The 16,288-nt window shown below is 45.7% G+C and overlaps 1 protein-coding gene across 1 annotated transcript in view; it reads right to left on the minus strand.

The window, feature by feature from the left end:
* Positions 1 to 7,602: 7,602 nt before the first annotated feature.
* adgrg6 (adhesion G protein-coupled receptor G6) overlaps positions 7,603 to 16,288 on the minus strand; it is a 72,498-nt gene continuing 63,812 nt past the window's right edge. Inside the window, 1 exon segment of the mRNA XM_063902612.1 lies at positions 7,603 to 10,865. Coding sequence (XP_063758682.1) covers positions 10,654 to 10,865 — 212 coding nt within the window. The 3' untranslated portion in view covers positions 7,603 to 10,653.

A 16,288-nucleotide genomic window follows, 5' to 3' on the forward strand; every position in this document is an offset into this window, starting at 1 on the left:
CTCTACATACTGATATACACCTGAACATCAGCAGGAGAGGACTCTTTAAAGTAGAGACTCTACATACTGATATACACCTGAACATCAGCAGGAGAGGACTCTTTAAAGTAGAGACACTACATACTGATATACACCTGAACATCAGCAGGAGAGGACTCTTTAAAGTAGAGACTCTACATACTGATATACACCTGAACATCAGCAGGAGAGGACTCTTTAAAGTAGAGACTCTACATACTGATATACACCTGAACATCAGCAGGAGAGGACTCTTTAAAGTAGAGACTCTACATACTGATATACACCTGAACATCAGCAGGAGAGGACTCTTTAAAGTAGAGACTCTACATACTGATATACATCTGAACATCAGCAGGAGAGGACTCTTTAAAGTAGAGACACTACATACTGATATACACCTGAACATCAGCAGGAGAGGACTCTTTAAAGTAGAGACACTACATACTGATATACACCTGAACATCAGCAGGAGAGGACTCTTTAAAGTAGAGACTCTACATACTGATATACACCTGAACATCAGCAGGAGAGGACTCTTTAAAGTAGAGACACTACATACTGATATACACCTGAACATCAGCAGGAGAGGACTCTTTAAAGTAGAGACTCTACATACTGATATACACCTGAACATCAGCAGGAGAGGACTCTTTAAAGTAGAGACTCTACATACTGATATACACCTGAACATCAGCAGGAGAGGACTCTTTAAAGTAGAGACTCTACATACTGATATACACCTGAACATCAGCAGGAGAGGACTCTTTAAAGTAGAGACACTACATACTGATATACACCTGAACATCAGCAGGAGAGGACTCTTTAAAGTAGAGAGGCTTCTTCATCAAACCTCTGGTAGATATGTGACTGCTCTTCGCTCTGGCTGCCTCTGGGGGAAGGTTCTGGTTCTCTTAATGAGAGGAATCCTTTCTTCAGGCGTCCTGTAGATGTTGGGATTACATCGTTTATGCTTGTACTAATTTCTTTGCTCTTTAGACTTTTTGCATTTTCAGATTATGATTGTAACAGAAGAAGTTATTGCCCACAATAGTTTTCAACTTGTCTTGATATTTCCAGTCCAGTGACCTCATCTAGATAAACTCTCCCTGCTGGTTTCAATTCAACGTTCCCGGCAGCCCTTTCCCCTCTTTTGCAGGAAAAAGAGAAGTTTGATTTCTGCCGTCATGGTTCCACAAACACGAGTTCCCGAATAATTACCAGCGGCCAAAAAATATCAGCTTGGAAAGAGCCCGTCCACCAAAGGACGCATTTAACCTCAAAATGTATAAAAAGTTCTCATCAATGAGAAATGTGTTGGATTATTCCCATTTATGTTTGGTAAGCACAGCTCATTAAAGGATCAGTTCGGAGCAGCTGATGTCTCTCAGGGTTACTGCATGAGGTCATTGGGTTGCCATGAATGTAGTGATGGATGTAAACATTTGAAATGCAGCTTTCTGAGTTTCTCAGTTAGAGGTTTCAATAAATCAGACCCTGATGGAGCAGCTGGACGTTTACCTGCCAAATGTTTGTGCTGATCAGGGGGTGCATTATTGCAAAAACCACTGCTGTGAGGAATGTCTATTGTTGGGTGAGGATGGGAGATGATGGTCAGGGGTTGTGGGGGATGCAATCCGGCTGGGAAACTTTAAACCCTCCATTATCTCCTTGTCATTATCTGCTCCAGTCACAGAGGTTTCAGAAACCCTGCGGTTAAAAGAGACTCATTTACCGCCACCGTCTCGGGGACAGTACGGGTTCCTGCTGCAGGTTAGGAATTTACTCCCAGTAACTGACCAGTGACTGACCCCCCCACTGGGTCTTTATTGACCAATCACTTCTCGCCTTCAAGACGCCATTAACGACTCAGAAGGCCACTAACGGCTTCATTAATGAGAGAACTAGAGGGCAGAAAGCGCACCGCAAAGATCACAACCAATACAGAGCTGTAGGGAGGGGGTGTTCTACGAGCTCACAGCAGATCTGCAGTGACATCAGAAGGAGTCGTGTGATCACATCGTTCAAATAAGACCAGAAAACATTTCAGGAGAACAACAACAGATCCAAATTATTACAGAAAGAAAATTCCAATTCATGAAAGAAAAACGGGAAATACAGTAAAGTAAAATAACTTGAACATTAACGAAGTTTCTCTGAGACAGCTGTCTCTATGATCCGGAACGTCACCCGGCGCTCCGGCCCCAGCTGTGTGCGTCACTTTTTTAAGTGTTTGCTGCCATTTGTACTCTTTTAAAAGATGCACCATGTCACGTTGACGAGCTTTTCTCGCTCCATTAGGAATTAAACACTCTGCCTGGTGTTGGACAGCACATACAGCCCAGGGCTAATGAAGGACGCAGTGCAGCCCGTCAGAGGGCAGATTTTTCAGCAAGACTCTGATGTTTGCCTGCAGGGAGTCTCCGTAGTACCAAGATGAAGGGAGGTGGATTTGATGAGCAGGAAGAAAAAGAAGAAGAGACTGAAAGAACAAAATGTCCTGATTGAAATCCACCTAATTCTGTAAATCTAGCAAAGGCAGCATTCAAAGGCCGGATCAACATTCCTCTGGGGGGGGAGGAATGTGAATCGTTATCATTCACATCTCCAACACACACACACACACACACACACACACACACACACACACACACACACACACACACACACACACACACACACACACACACACACACACACACACACACACACACACACACACACACACACACACACACACACACACACACAGTCTGCTTTGAGGTCTGTTTTCAGCTCCACTGGCTGCAGGAATATTGAAGCTCACTGAAGGGGAACTGTGACCGGTACCTGGAGTTCATCTGAGCAACAAACTGGACCGGTGGGAAAGCTCTGCTGGTCTGACACCACAGAGGGGACCAAATGATAACCTCCACCCTCGTTGGAACACTTCATCCTACACACAGTCAAATCAAATGTGATCTGGCCCCAAAGACAGAACCCTGTGGCAGCCAAGAGGCGCGATGATGCTAGCAGTGTGAGGAAACAGAGCAGCACCTCGGGGCAGGTCCCGGTCCAGGCTCTGGTCCTCTCACACTCCCAACTACTGCACCCCCTTCCTAGCTGGTCTACCTGCAGATGCCATCCGACCTCTACAGCTGATTCAGAATGCTGCAGCCCGACTGGTCTTCAACCCCCCCCCCCCAATCCATTTCCAGAGAATGGTACTGGCCTACCGAGCTGTGAGGGGATCTGCTCCATCCTGCCTGTACAAAGCTTTGTCCATACAGTGTCAGCCATGCTAAAATGTGCTTTTGGTTATGTCACGAGTTAGCTTTCTTTTTGTTTGCCTTCCACCTGCTATCCCCCTCCAGCTGCGGGACTGAATCCCTGCTGCTGTGTCTCTGTCTCCCTGTGTCGAGTAACATTGATATTGAGCAGCCATGTTTGCATTAACCCTGATCCTTTTCATTATTTCTTTTTAAGGTATTTTTTGGGCCTGAATGTTCTGCTGGCTCGGGATTCTTACCGGCATCCCCCCCCCCCCTATATGTTGTACTGGTACTGATGCGTGTGCTCGTATCGATCCGTCTGTAGAACTGTTAGTGTGTTAGACGCTGTGTAATGTTTATCGATGTGAGACTGAACGATGCACATCTGCTAATAACTAAACCTGGCATTCAGTTCTCCTCCTTTGCAAATAATATTTTGTAAGCCTGGTCCTCGTTAAATAAAGACTTATACTACGTGGATCTAAAAAGTGATTCGAGCCGAGATGAACCTGCAGGTGGAATTTTATGAAGATGAATATGAGAGAACTGAGCCGTGGTATTTCCACTTTTTCTAAAGGGAAATAACCTGAGCTGCTCTCTGGGAGAAACTGTAACACATGTTCCAGGTCAGGCAGTGTCAGGAGGATTCCAACCTGTGAATCCTCCCTGCTGAACGTCCTGTCGGCATGATGGACGACGGTGATTTCTGCAAAGGGTCTGCAGACTTCTCCCTCTGCTCCTGAACCGTATGAAGGTCTCATCTCTGATTTGGAATAATTGGAAACACAGATTCACAGAAACATGCGCCACCATGTTCAAAACAGATCTGCGGTCGTCTGGCTCGTATAATTACCCCTCAGAATTTCAATGAGGCTGTTTCGGTCCTGGAAGTGTTGCTGCCTGTTCTGTTTGCTTTGTTGTTGCTGCATTTCAATGGCGAGTCGGTGGGATTTGTGTTGGAGGAAACGCCACATCTGACAGTCTGAGGCTGGGAGCAGATGCTGCACCTCCTGCCCTCTGGATGCCAAACACCAGCCAAAAACCTCAACCCCAAGCAGCACTGAACTCCCCCTCAGGGAGCAAAGCACCGACCGCAGAGCCGGGGCTACCATCTACTAAAGCTGGCCCTGTGGGGAAAGCTGCATTCAAAAACAACCTGAACAGAGAAGCGGTTCCTCTATTGTCCAGCAGGGGGACAGCTCCACATGACATGAGACTGCACAAGAGTCTATGAGGAAATGTTCTCCTAGAGTCAAATGAGGGATCTGTGTTGGTTAGAGCCTCTTTTGTTCGGTGCTGATGATCCGTTGAGAGGATTGAGTGGAGCTGTGAAGGTAGAGCTTGCCAGGTGCGCATCAGGGACTTATTAACATCATTACAAGCGTCACTTTCAAGGAAATATTTGCTTCCAATTGGTTTATTTTTTACTTGCAGCAGAAAGTGGATGCAGGCCCTCCATAAAGAGAGCAGACGTAAAGATGGGGGGTGGGGGGGTCGTCCAGCTGACCTCATTAGAGGCTTTATGATTATATGAATCATCACAAACTCTTTCCAGGTTTCCCTCAGATCTCCAAAGAACTCATGACTTACATCACAGTGGATACTACACACACCTGTGTACTCCAAATACCCGCAGTGTAACCCCGATGCTCAAATGTTTGTACTTTTACTTAGGACAGGTTTTGAATGCACGGCTTTTACTTTGACAGAGTATTTTTAAGCTGTGGTATCACTACCTTAGTGAGAGTACTTTCTGTCAGGTGTGTATCGCTGACTCCATGTCTGTCACACATAACTCCAGTGTGATTGCTCAGCATGACTCCACAGCTGCATGAAGGGTGAAGACAGGAGGCATCAGTCAGCCATGATAAGTAGTGTGTGTTATTGTAATTTGTGTGTTGGATGATAGATGAGGTTGTTTCAGGGTGTCTTTGAGGCCAAACCGCAGTCATCTGACACCGCAGATAAATCATGAAGCTGGCAAATGACGCGCTGCTCTGTCATTTCAGGGGCTTTTATTTACAGCTATTGTCCTACAGTGAGAAAGCCGATCACGTGACTTTACTGAACTGGTCATGATAATAAAAAGGAGGATTCTGGTATTTTCCCACCTTTTTTGATCAAGACACAGTTTGGTGGATGACTGGAAATAGGTTTCATACAGAGCTGCTGGGATGTGGTGTTTCTGTGATGGACCCTGAAGGCAGCATCTCCCTGTTCGAAATGGATCATGCAGCTAACGGTGGCTAACGTTGGGCTACAGCACGCTCACCGCACACAGAAGCGTACAGAGACGTTATATAATAAGAAATACCTCCACCTTTAAAACCGTGCTGATATTTTTCAGTGGGGATCAATACCCTCCACTGGTTGTCAGCTGTGAAAAAAAGAAGTTTCAACTGGGTCCAAACATGATGGAATAGTTTCCCTAATGGCTGATTTCCCTTCATTTGTCGATACCTTTTCCCAACCCTGTTGTGATCTCCTCACTTTAAAGCATCTGCAATGATTGGAAATGACCCACTGAACACGAGCCAACACTAACAGTGGAAGTCAATGTGAAATTAGATAGAAAATGATCTAATTGACTAAAGTGCTTCTAAATGAGAGGATCTAGGCTTGGCTTCATGTGATTCGGCTAAACCCATGACTGTTGCTGGGTGTTTGCTTCTAAGAACTGTACGATACTTTCTAAGAACTAAGAACTGTACGATACTTTCTAAGAACTGTACGAGTTTCTAAGAACTGTACGATACTTTCTAAGAACTAAGAACTGTACGATACTTTCTAAGAACTAAGAACTGTACGATACTTTCTAACAACTGTACGAGTTTCTAAGAACTGTACGATACTTTCTAAGAACTAAGAACTGTACGATACTTTCTAACAACTGTACGAGTTTCTAAGAACTGTACGATACTTTCTAAGAACTGTACGAGTTTCTAAGAACTGTACGATACTTTCTAACAACTGTACGAGTTTCTAAGAACTGTACGATACTTTCTAAGAACTGTACGATACTTTCTAACAACTGTACGAGTTTCTAAGAACTGTACGATACTTTCTAAGAACTGTACGATACTTTCTAAGAACTGTACGATACTTTCTAAGAACTGTACGATACTTTCTAAGAACCGTACGATGGTTTCTAAGAACCGTACGATGGTTTCTAAGAACCGTACGATGGTTTCTAAGAACTGTACGATGGTTTCCAAGAACTGTACGATGGTTTCTAAGAACCGTACGATGGTTTCCAAGAACTGTACGATGGTTTCTAAGAACCGTACGATGGTTTCCAAGAACTGTACGATGGTTTCTAAGAACCGTACGATGGTTTCTAAGAACCGTACGATGGTTTCTAAGAACTGTACGATGGTTTCTAAGAACCGTACGATGGTTTCCAAGAACCGTACGATGGTTTCTAAGAACCGTACGATGGTTTCCAAGAACTGTACGATGGTTTCTAAGAACTGTACGATGGTTTCCAAGAACTGTACGATGGTTTCTAAGAACTGTACGATGGTTTCCAAGAACTGTACGATGGTTTCTAAGAACTGTACGATGGTTTCCAAGAACCTGTACGATGGTTTCCAAGAACTGTACGATGGTTTCCAAGAACTGTACGATGGTTTCTAAGAACCGTACGATGGTTTCCAAGAACCGTACGATGGTTTCTAAGAACTGTACGATGGTTTCCAAGAACTGTACGATGGTTTCAAAGAACTGTACGATGGTTTCAAAGAACTGTATGATGGTTTCTAAGAACTGTACGATGGTTTCAAAGAACTGTATGATGGTTTCTAAGAACTGTACGATGGTTTCTAAGAACTGTACGATGGTTTCCAAGAACTGTACGATGGTTTCCAAGAACTGTACGATGGTTTCTAAGAACCGTACGATGGTTTCCAAGAACTGTACGATGGTTTCTAAGAACTGTACGATGGTTTCCAAGAACTGTACGATGGTTTCTAAGAACTGTACGATGGTTTCAAAGAACTGTATGATGGTTTCTAAGAACTGTACGATGGTTTCTAAGAACTGTACACACATTTGTAAGGACTACAACAATGTCTCATCCCTCTTCAAACATTTCTCCGTGCTACATTAATGTTCCTGAGGCATCTGATATATCTTTCACAGAGTATTGGCAGGAAGTTGAACTCTGGGCCCGGCTGCAGTGAAATGCTTTGGTGATGAACACCGTTGGCACCGGATGGACATGAGTAACTCTGAGAGGAAACTGAAAAACAGCGGCTAATAAACCATCGAAATAAAAGTACAGCACGCAGCGAACAAGACATGCTGGCTCATAACAAATACAAACAACAGAGGACACATTTATAGATATTGATTTTATTGTACAAGCAATGAATGCATTGTCTTTCCCTTTGTGAAATACATCTTAAAACCATGCTGCTTTTCATCAGTGACAGTGTTTCTGTCTCACTTCACTTCTGGATGGTTTCACAAATATTTTGGACAGAAAACATGTAAAGAAAGGATATAATTGATAGAAATAATGAATATTTAGTCTCTTTATGGTCACAGTAGGATGAAAGAGGAGGATCATCAATAATCAGACCGATGGCTATCGTCTGGCAGCTTTACTAAGGTCTTTAGTTGGATCCTTCATTCTGAGCCGTGCAGAGCCTGGTTTGCTCTTTAAAGTGAAATGGTTGATTTGTCCTTCCATGTTGAAGGTCTTAGGGTTATTGTCCGTATGATTCGTTTCCTGCCCTTTGTTTTATAGTAGGATAAAGTCATATCAACGCCTTTGGTCATTAAAGAGGAACTATAAAAGAGTTGTCCCGCATTTGTGGAATTAATCTCATGTGCCAAATTGAGGCTGAACCAAAGGGTTTCCACGAGGCGGGGAATAAGCCAGGTCTACCTTTTACAAACCATGACCTTTCAACGCAATAAAGTGAAACCATTGAAGTCCAGTCAGCCTCAGTGATACCGCACTGCAGGAGAGTCTCAGCTCAGCGGGAACAGGATTTACAAACCATAGATTAGGCGTAATTCATTATGTATAATATTCTTTCGGCCAATGGGTGCAAAATGTCCCACTCAACACAGTATTTTTACTCTGTGCAATCCCTACTTTTAGAGCAGTAGAAGACCCGAGTACTGACTCGAGGACTTTCTGTCCGGTTACTGTGTCTTCACTGACGACTGAACGTTCAACACGGGCCAGAAGAGGCACAGTATCCTCTCACATTTATGGAAAACAAGGCCCTTAAAGAGGAAGTTCAGCATGACTCTTCTTTGCTTGTTGACTGTTCAGGCTTTGCAGGATTCAGACCAAAAGCTGCAGCAATATTTTTACAGAATGGGGAAGTGTGCGAGCTCGTTCAGGCCGTCAACTCGAGCACCAATCATCCCTCTTACAACCAACCAATCACATTTTCCTAATCCTGCCGCTCTTTGCGAGCTGCCAGATCTGCCGCTGTGACTGTGGATGATTTTTGATGAAACCAAAGAGCTCCTAGTCGGGCGGACTGTTTTCACTTTACATACACCGGGTTTTAATGAAGAGATGATTGTCTTTAAATCTCCATTTGGTCTGATCAACACAACAAAAATAGATCGTAGTAGATCATAAAAACATGAAAGTCCTGAAGAGAATTTCTGGGTATTTTTCAGAATAATCCAGACATTGTTGTTGAGAAGTATTTAAACACCACAATCCATTTCCCTTCACCTCCATTGTATTTGGGTGGTTGTATTCCAAACCCCACTGAATTTAACTCGACCCAGTGGTAATGTGACGCTGGCAGCTGATGGAGAGGCTTTCCGTCACCGTGAACACAGAGCTCTTACCAGCGGCGGAGCTTCAGGACTCCTCAGTGCGTGTCTCCCGCCGATGCTGCGACCATAAATGAGATTTTGATTGCTAAACTTTGGCTGTCACGCACAGAGAGCTGAGCTTCCCCGGCCAACTGGAATTACATTGTTTTTGTATTATTTTTTCTCAAACCACCAACCGTCAACTCATAATGAGTCCAATCTGCCATTCAGAGAATTTGGGAGAGATTTTGGACTGAATGGAAATACTTCCCCTGCTAAAGGTGCAGACACTCGTTTGGGCATGTCCAGGACTAATTCAGAACGGCTGTTTTAAAGATAATATACAGAAGAAGCAGTTTGTAAATATGTTCAGAATAACCCTTTAATTGGTAGCTTTCAGAAGAGGAACTACTCTACAGTAATCATAAACGCTTCTGGTACAGCCTATCATCCCGTCCCTTTCTGTCCTTTGTTTCCCACCAAGCTGAGGCGGAAGTGCCCACCCAGCGAGGGAAGGGGGGGGCACTTGGTTTGTATGTACAGTGGCGGCGACCCCTCCAGGACCCCGTGAAGGCATGAACAAAAGCAACCACCCGGCACATTGTAACACTATAGAATAAGGCACATGGAATAGATAAATCATGAATATTTACACGGGATACGGCTATCCACACACACGCACAGACAGAGAGTTCACACTAACATCACAGTATTAAAAACAGAGCGATTCTCATCTACCTTCCTCCCCTCTCTTTCGTTTTCTCGGGGACAGTCTGGCAGCCCGGTCCAATTACATCTGATACAGTAGAATCACATCAGCATCCTCTGATTACCCAGGAGCCTCTGGGGTTTCAAACCATCACGGCGACCTTATCCGTGATTATCTTTACCTCGGATTGGGGGTTTAGCAGGTTGTTGCAGCAAGTTCACAAACTGAGCTGAGGGAACCAGATCCTCCGTCACACAAAGCAGCTCTATGGACTCTGATGAGAAGATGATGAGACGTGGTGAGTTTTTGCTACTCTTTAGGATTCTGATTCAAAGGTCCAGGAGAAAGCGGGGAGGAATGACGCAGATATTTTAGAGAAAGAGACACAGAGTCAGAAGGGAACTGATACGTTGGAGGGTCTTTCACACTGACTGCCTCATCGTTCGTGTTGAACCGCGTCACACATCAGGGAGGAGATGTGAAAATGGGGGTCGGATCAATTAGGGCTAAGCTACGCTAACGTTAGCACTACCAACACTCAAACCTACGTCTTATAAGCATAAATAAAATCAACCGACACACCAAACATGTGCTTCACGTCCCAAGTGAACGCACCATCAGAAGTCTCTGAAGGTCCTGGCTGAGCCTGTGGGGGAGGGGGGGGAGAGTTCTAGAATGTTGGGAGTATATTCCATAACACGGGAAGGTTCCAAAGTGTTGTGAAACGGGTCGCCCTGAAATAGCATGGTGGGCAGTTCCAGTGTGGCGCCTCATACTGGAACCTTTAACAGAAACCTTGTCTGGAGCTGATGGGGGGGGGGGGGGGCGGGGGTCACAACCTTTTCTAGAACAGTTCCATCAAACCGGGAGGGGGGGGTCAGCGCTCTAGAAGCGGGTGCTGTGGGCGAAGCTGTCGGACATGATGATGTTCTTGTAGAAGTTGTCGGAGCGCGTGGAGCAGTAACCTTTCACCTTGTCGATCATCTGACTGACGGGGAGGATGGAGGATGAGGAGGAAGATGAGTTTGGCTCCGCCTCTGAGGAGGAAGAGCAGGAGGAGACGCACTTGGGGCTGGTCTGGTTGGTGAAACATTTATCTGCATTGGGGGGGAACACAGAGAGACAGGCAGTGGATTATTATCTGATCCTGCAGTGAGGTGGAGCCCCCATCACAGATTTAATTACGCTGGGATGTTTTATACATTTACATATAGATATAGATATTGATCATATTCCCCTGCAAGAACAACATGACTCTGTTCCAACCAACCTCTCCCAGAGAGCGAAGCAGGGAGAGGAATGTGAGTGAGGGCAAAATGTCCAAGACAAATTATTATTCCATATTCATCATATATGTACACGGGCAGATATGGTGCAATAACATCTGGCTCCACCCGCTTCAAACCAAACAACCCAGAGCAGAACATTAGAGCAGGCCTGGAGCCAGCCATCTGCAGGACATGTTGTTCATGAAAACAGCAAAAGGGTAAGGGAATCGATCTTCAACATTCATGTGAGCACACTCAGCTCCCAGTCTCAGGGTGTTTGATTTGATCGTGGCTCCTTATCATGGAAGTATGTTAAGAAAAGGTTCTCAGGTTCTGCTGTAGGTACAGTACTTTGGGTCAATAAGTACGGAGGCCACCAGGTGCAAACGTGCTACAACGCCCAAACCCCTTCCCTCAGGAGGAGCAGCTTCAGAGAGGATGCAGATACAGAACTCATCCAGTCTGATCTGCAGCAGCTCTTCAACTCATGCAGCATCTAGAGAACATTCAGCAGAGGAAACATGAGCAGTTTACTGAAAGCTGCAGAAACCAAACGCTGCAAGAAGCTCCAACACAACGGAGACCAGGGGACACTAAAGAGAGACGCACACAGCTGGAGACCAGGGGACACTAAAGAGAGACGCACACAGCTGGAGACCAGGGGACACTAAAGAGAGACGCACACAGCTGGAGACCAGGGGACACTAAAGAGAGACGCACACAGCTGGAGACCAGGGGACACTAAAGAGAGACGCACACAGCTGGAGACCAGGGGACACTAAAGAGAGACGCACACAGCTGGAGACCAGGGGACACTAAAGAGAGACGCACACAGCTGGAGACCAGGGGACACTAAAGAGAGACACACACAGCTGGAGACCAGGGGACACTAAAGAGAGACGCACACAGCTGGAGACCAGGGGACACTAAAGAAAGACGCACACAGCTGGAGACCAGGGGACACTAAAGAGAGACACACACAGCTGGAGACCAGGGGACACTAAAGAGAGACGCACACAGCTGGAGACCAGGGGACACTAAAGAGAGACGCACACAGCTGGAGACCAGGGGACACTAAAGAAAGACGCACACAGCTGGAGACCAGGGGACACTAAAGAGAGACGCACACAGCTGGAGACCAGGGGACACTAAAGAGAGACGCACACAGCTGGAGAACAGGGGACACTAAAGAGAGACGCACACAGCTGGAGACCAGGGGACACTAAAGAGAGACGCACACAGCTGGGACCGGAGCGCTGGGGGACGTTCAGGATCATAAAGCTGTCTCTGTCTCTGTCTCTGTTGTTGTTCTCCTGAAATGTTTTCTGGTCTTATTCTAACGATGTGATCACATGACTCCTTCTGATGTCACTGCAGATCTGCTGGAAGCTAGCTCGCTAACATAGCTAACCTTCAGATATCCTGACAAACTCTTCCAGAGACAGACTCACTCTGAGACAGACTCACTCTGAGACAGACTCCCTCTGAGACAGACTCACTCTGAGACAGACTCACTCTGAGACAGACTCACCCTGAGACAGACTCTGAGACAGACTCACTCTGAGACAGACTCACTCTGAGACAGACTCACCCTGAGACAGACTCACTCTGAGACAGACTCACCCTGAGACAGACTCACTCTGAGACAGACTCACTCTGAGACAGACTCACTCTGAGACAGACTCACTCTGAGACAGACTCACCCTGAGACAGACTCACTCTGAGACAGACTCACTCTGAGACAGACTCACTCTGAGACAGACTCTGAGACAGACTCACCCTGAGACAGACTCACTCTGAGACAGACTCACTCTGAGACAGACTCACTCTGAGACAGCAGCTGCAGAGCGTTTCTCATTGCTGAGCATCAGATATATTGTTCCTTGATAGAAATCTGTTACTAAGTCTGCTGTTCTGGTGTTCTTTCACTTTTCCTCTTGTATCTGAAGGTGCTTGGTTTGGCGTTGTTCCCTCCCCAGGGCCTGCGATTTCGAAGAGTTTCAGCCGAGTGACGCCTCGCTGGATTCCGAGGAAGCTCGAGCCGGCTCATTCAGAAACACATATTTTGATTTCCTCTTCCTCCTGATCCCGAGATTGTTCTTGGACTACAGAAGGTGGAGTGTTTGGGTATCAATATGCTGCGATGCTTTTTGGATCCCGGAGGCTCTGGGCTAACGGCATGGCTTCGGCCGGAGATATGTGCTGGTCAGAGAACAGGATGGGAAGCATATGGACGGACAGGTGTTGCTCTGCTAACATGCAGCGAGGCTTTATGGACCGCCGCGCTGTTCTGATGGGGCCGCCAATGAAAACATTAAGAAGCTGAACACATCCGTCTCCAAACACAGTTAACACACTCAGAAGTTGTTCATTTGTTTTGCTGCATTGGGGCGAGAGCTTCATAATAACCGAAGGGTAGGGGAGCTTACTGTTTCCCTCCTTTTGCACAGTGACCTGTACGAATTCTCACCGACATAATCCAAAACGCGATCCCAATGCCAGGTTTCGTGAACTGATGTTCAAGATGATGCACAGTGAACTGAAGCTCTACCTAGCTACACCAGCAGCTATGGAGGAAAGGTTTTCTGAATGCAGTCTAAGTTGTTCAGCTCAGGAAGGTTCCTCACAGAGTGAAATGACCCGCAAGTGTCTGATCTGCAGACTGTCGTGGAAATTCCACACCTAATCACCTTCTGGTAAGAAAAGAACACATCTTGTTATTACGTGTTATTTAATAAAAGAGCATTTAACAGAATCTCGTTCCAGCTGGAGGCCAGATAACCTGCACACCCAAAGTAGTACAGGACCTGACCCCCTTACAGCAGAAAATACAAGCATCTTACACAATTAAAACCAAGGAAGAGGGGAAGGGCTACGCTAGGGAACGTACATCACAGGATGCTAAAACAAAGGGACATAAGGCGTGTTATTGATATCAGGTAACATCCGGGGGATCATCTGCCTGAAACTCCCTCTAGAGAAGATCAGGCCGCCTCTCTTTTGTATTGAAGGTGTTACTAAAGCCTGGGAAAGACAGCCGTAGTTAACATAGTGGGAAAATCCAACCAGGGAAGTAATTACTTATAGCTATATATATAATTAAATAAGACTTAGGATAAATGTCTACGATACAGACACGATAAGAGCTGTTTGATTCTCTCGATGACTAGAAAGGAGCTTCCTTTATCCTATCCTTTAGTTCAGGAAACACTGGACCATCCTTCAGGGAAGGAAAGGAGAAAGTGCTGACCCACAATACCTTGCAGTCAGTGTTTACTGAGCTGTGAGGATGGTGATATAACCAGTGATGTGTAGACCTAGCTAGTTAAACATACATTGCATGAAGAGTATTTATAAAACCATTTAGATGACATGCTCTCATGCCATTACATTCATTGGGACGCATGTGGATGAATGCGTGTGGACCGGAGGGTGAGGGTTAGTGCGAGGCTTCTATTTCAATTCCAACCCGAACCCGAACCTCTTCACCTCTTTCATTAACCCTTTGGCGCAGAGGTTAAGGAATGGAAGTAGTATATAAACATGAGGAAACTGGATGAGTACCATGACTTCTGAGGGGACTGAAGGGAACGTATCAGCACAATGTAAGGAATGTGGACTGATGCTGCAGCTGTGAATAACGAATATAAAACGCATGAAAAGATGTTCAAATAACGTTGAGTCGATTCAGAACCCTTACAAAAATATATCCAACACCTCAAACACTGTGTAGCACGCTGAAGAGAGAGCGTGGACCTCAACAGGAAGTGTGTTCCCCGAGCTGAGCTCAGGTTTACTACAATAATAATGTTATCGTTGAACAAGTCATCCTTTCTAGATCCATAGCGATATCATTTCCATAAAGTTTCTCCTATGTTTCTTGGAGTGAAACCAGCAGCCTTACAACCAAAACTCAGCCCAAGCAATCAGGCGGGTTGTACAGAACGAGGGCCAAACACAGCACATGCTGTCTGTGAGGAGCGACTGTAGCCAAGCTCTTCCTTTAAGAGCGCTTTGTCGTAGACGCTGCCTAATCAAACCATCTAAGGATCGAGCCGTCGTGTTGCTCAACACTCGGCGTGATTCCACTCTCTGAGCATCGTGAAGCTGCCGGTCGGGAGATGCTTTCTGCTGGTGCTGCTTCCTGACTCTGCACCTCTGTCTCCGCCATGACAGCTCTGATTATCCCCCCGGCTCCACAGCGCTGGTCCTGTCAACTTATTCTGACTTTTTCAATTGCCGATGATGTCACACTGGGATGTTTCTGCTCATGCACACATGTCCGTGTTCCCCGCAGACACGCTTTAAAGAGCACGCTAGGACAGGGAATGTGACTGAGGCAGGAGGCGGGGTTAATTGGGAAACATCAGGTCGTCCTCTGCTGTGAACTATTCAGGAGGGGAGGGATCCTCTGGCCTCAAACATCTGGAAAGTATATGATGAGAGGCTGGAGCTGGAACAGAACCCTGCGTTCACTACAGGGAAACACATGCACCGGCCGAGTGCGGAGCTGGGTGGATCAACGGCTGACAGTTTTCCAACCCTTCAGAAGCTGCTGTTACAGCGCCACCTATTGTCCAAATGGCACCAAAGTGGCTATGGTTACTCAGACATCATATCTACACTTTTCCACCAAATGTGGTCCCAATAGCTTAAAGCATTCAGGATGTTTAGTGACATAACCCTGGCTCACAGCGCTGAGGCCCAGTCAGAGGGACAGCTATAGGAAAAGCTCTAAAACCTGAAGAGTTTCTTTTGTGAGTAACAGACAAACACTGTTTTGGAAATGGCTGAAGCGATTTATGGAGGACTTGTTTCGGAGACTTGGTTCCAAAGATGCATAAAATATAAACTACTGTGTCAAAGTTAATGCCAGTATCTACCGTTAACCTTGGAAAGATACTCATGTGTCCTGTTATGTAATCAAAGTATTTTCCACTCAGTGGTGCAAAGCGTTCAGGAGATACTGAGGAACTGTCCGAGACATAAGAAGTGGAGGAAGTGACGTTTAGGGCTTTTGTCTTGAGATGTTTTGAACCAACTTTGGTGACAATTGCTTAAAAGTTGAAGGAAAAAAAGTGACCAATTAACATTGAGGAAATGGATCTTGACATCAATTGGCGTGATTCATTTGTCAGATTTAGAGCCTGAGGCTTATGATTGAAGCTAATAGTTATAAAAACTCCAGCTGCATTTGATGGGATACAGCAGGTCCATGAGAAGCAAATTGCTGAACAATAGCTCGACGTTAC

Source organism: Eleginops maclovinus, chromosome 15 (genome assembly GCF_036324505.1).
Source record: "Eleginops maclovinus isolate JMC-PN-2008 ecotype Puerto Natales chromosome 15, JC_Emac_rtc_rv5, whole genome shotgun sequence".
Classification (NCBI taxonomy): Eukaryota; Metazoa; Chordata; class Actinopteri; order Perciformes; family Eleginopidae; genus Eleginops; species Eleginops maclovinus.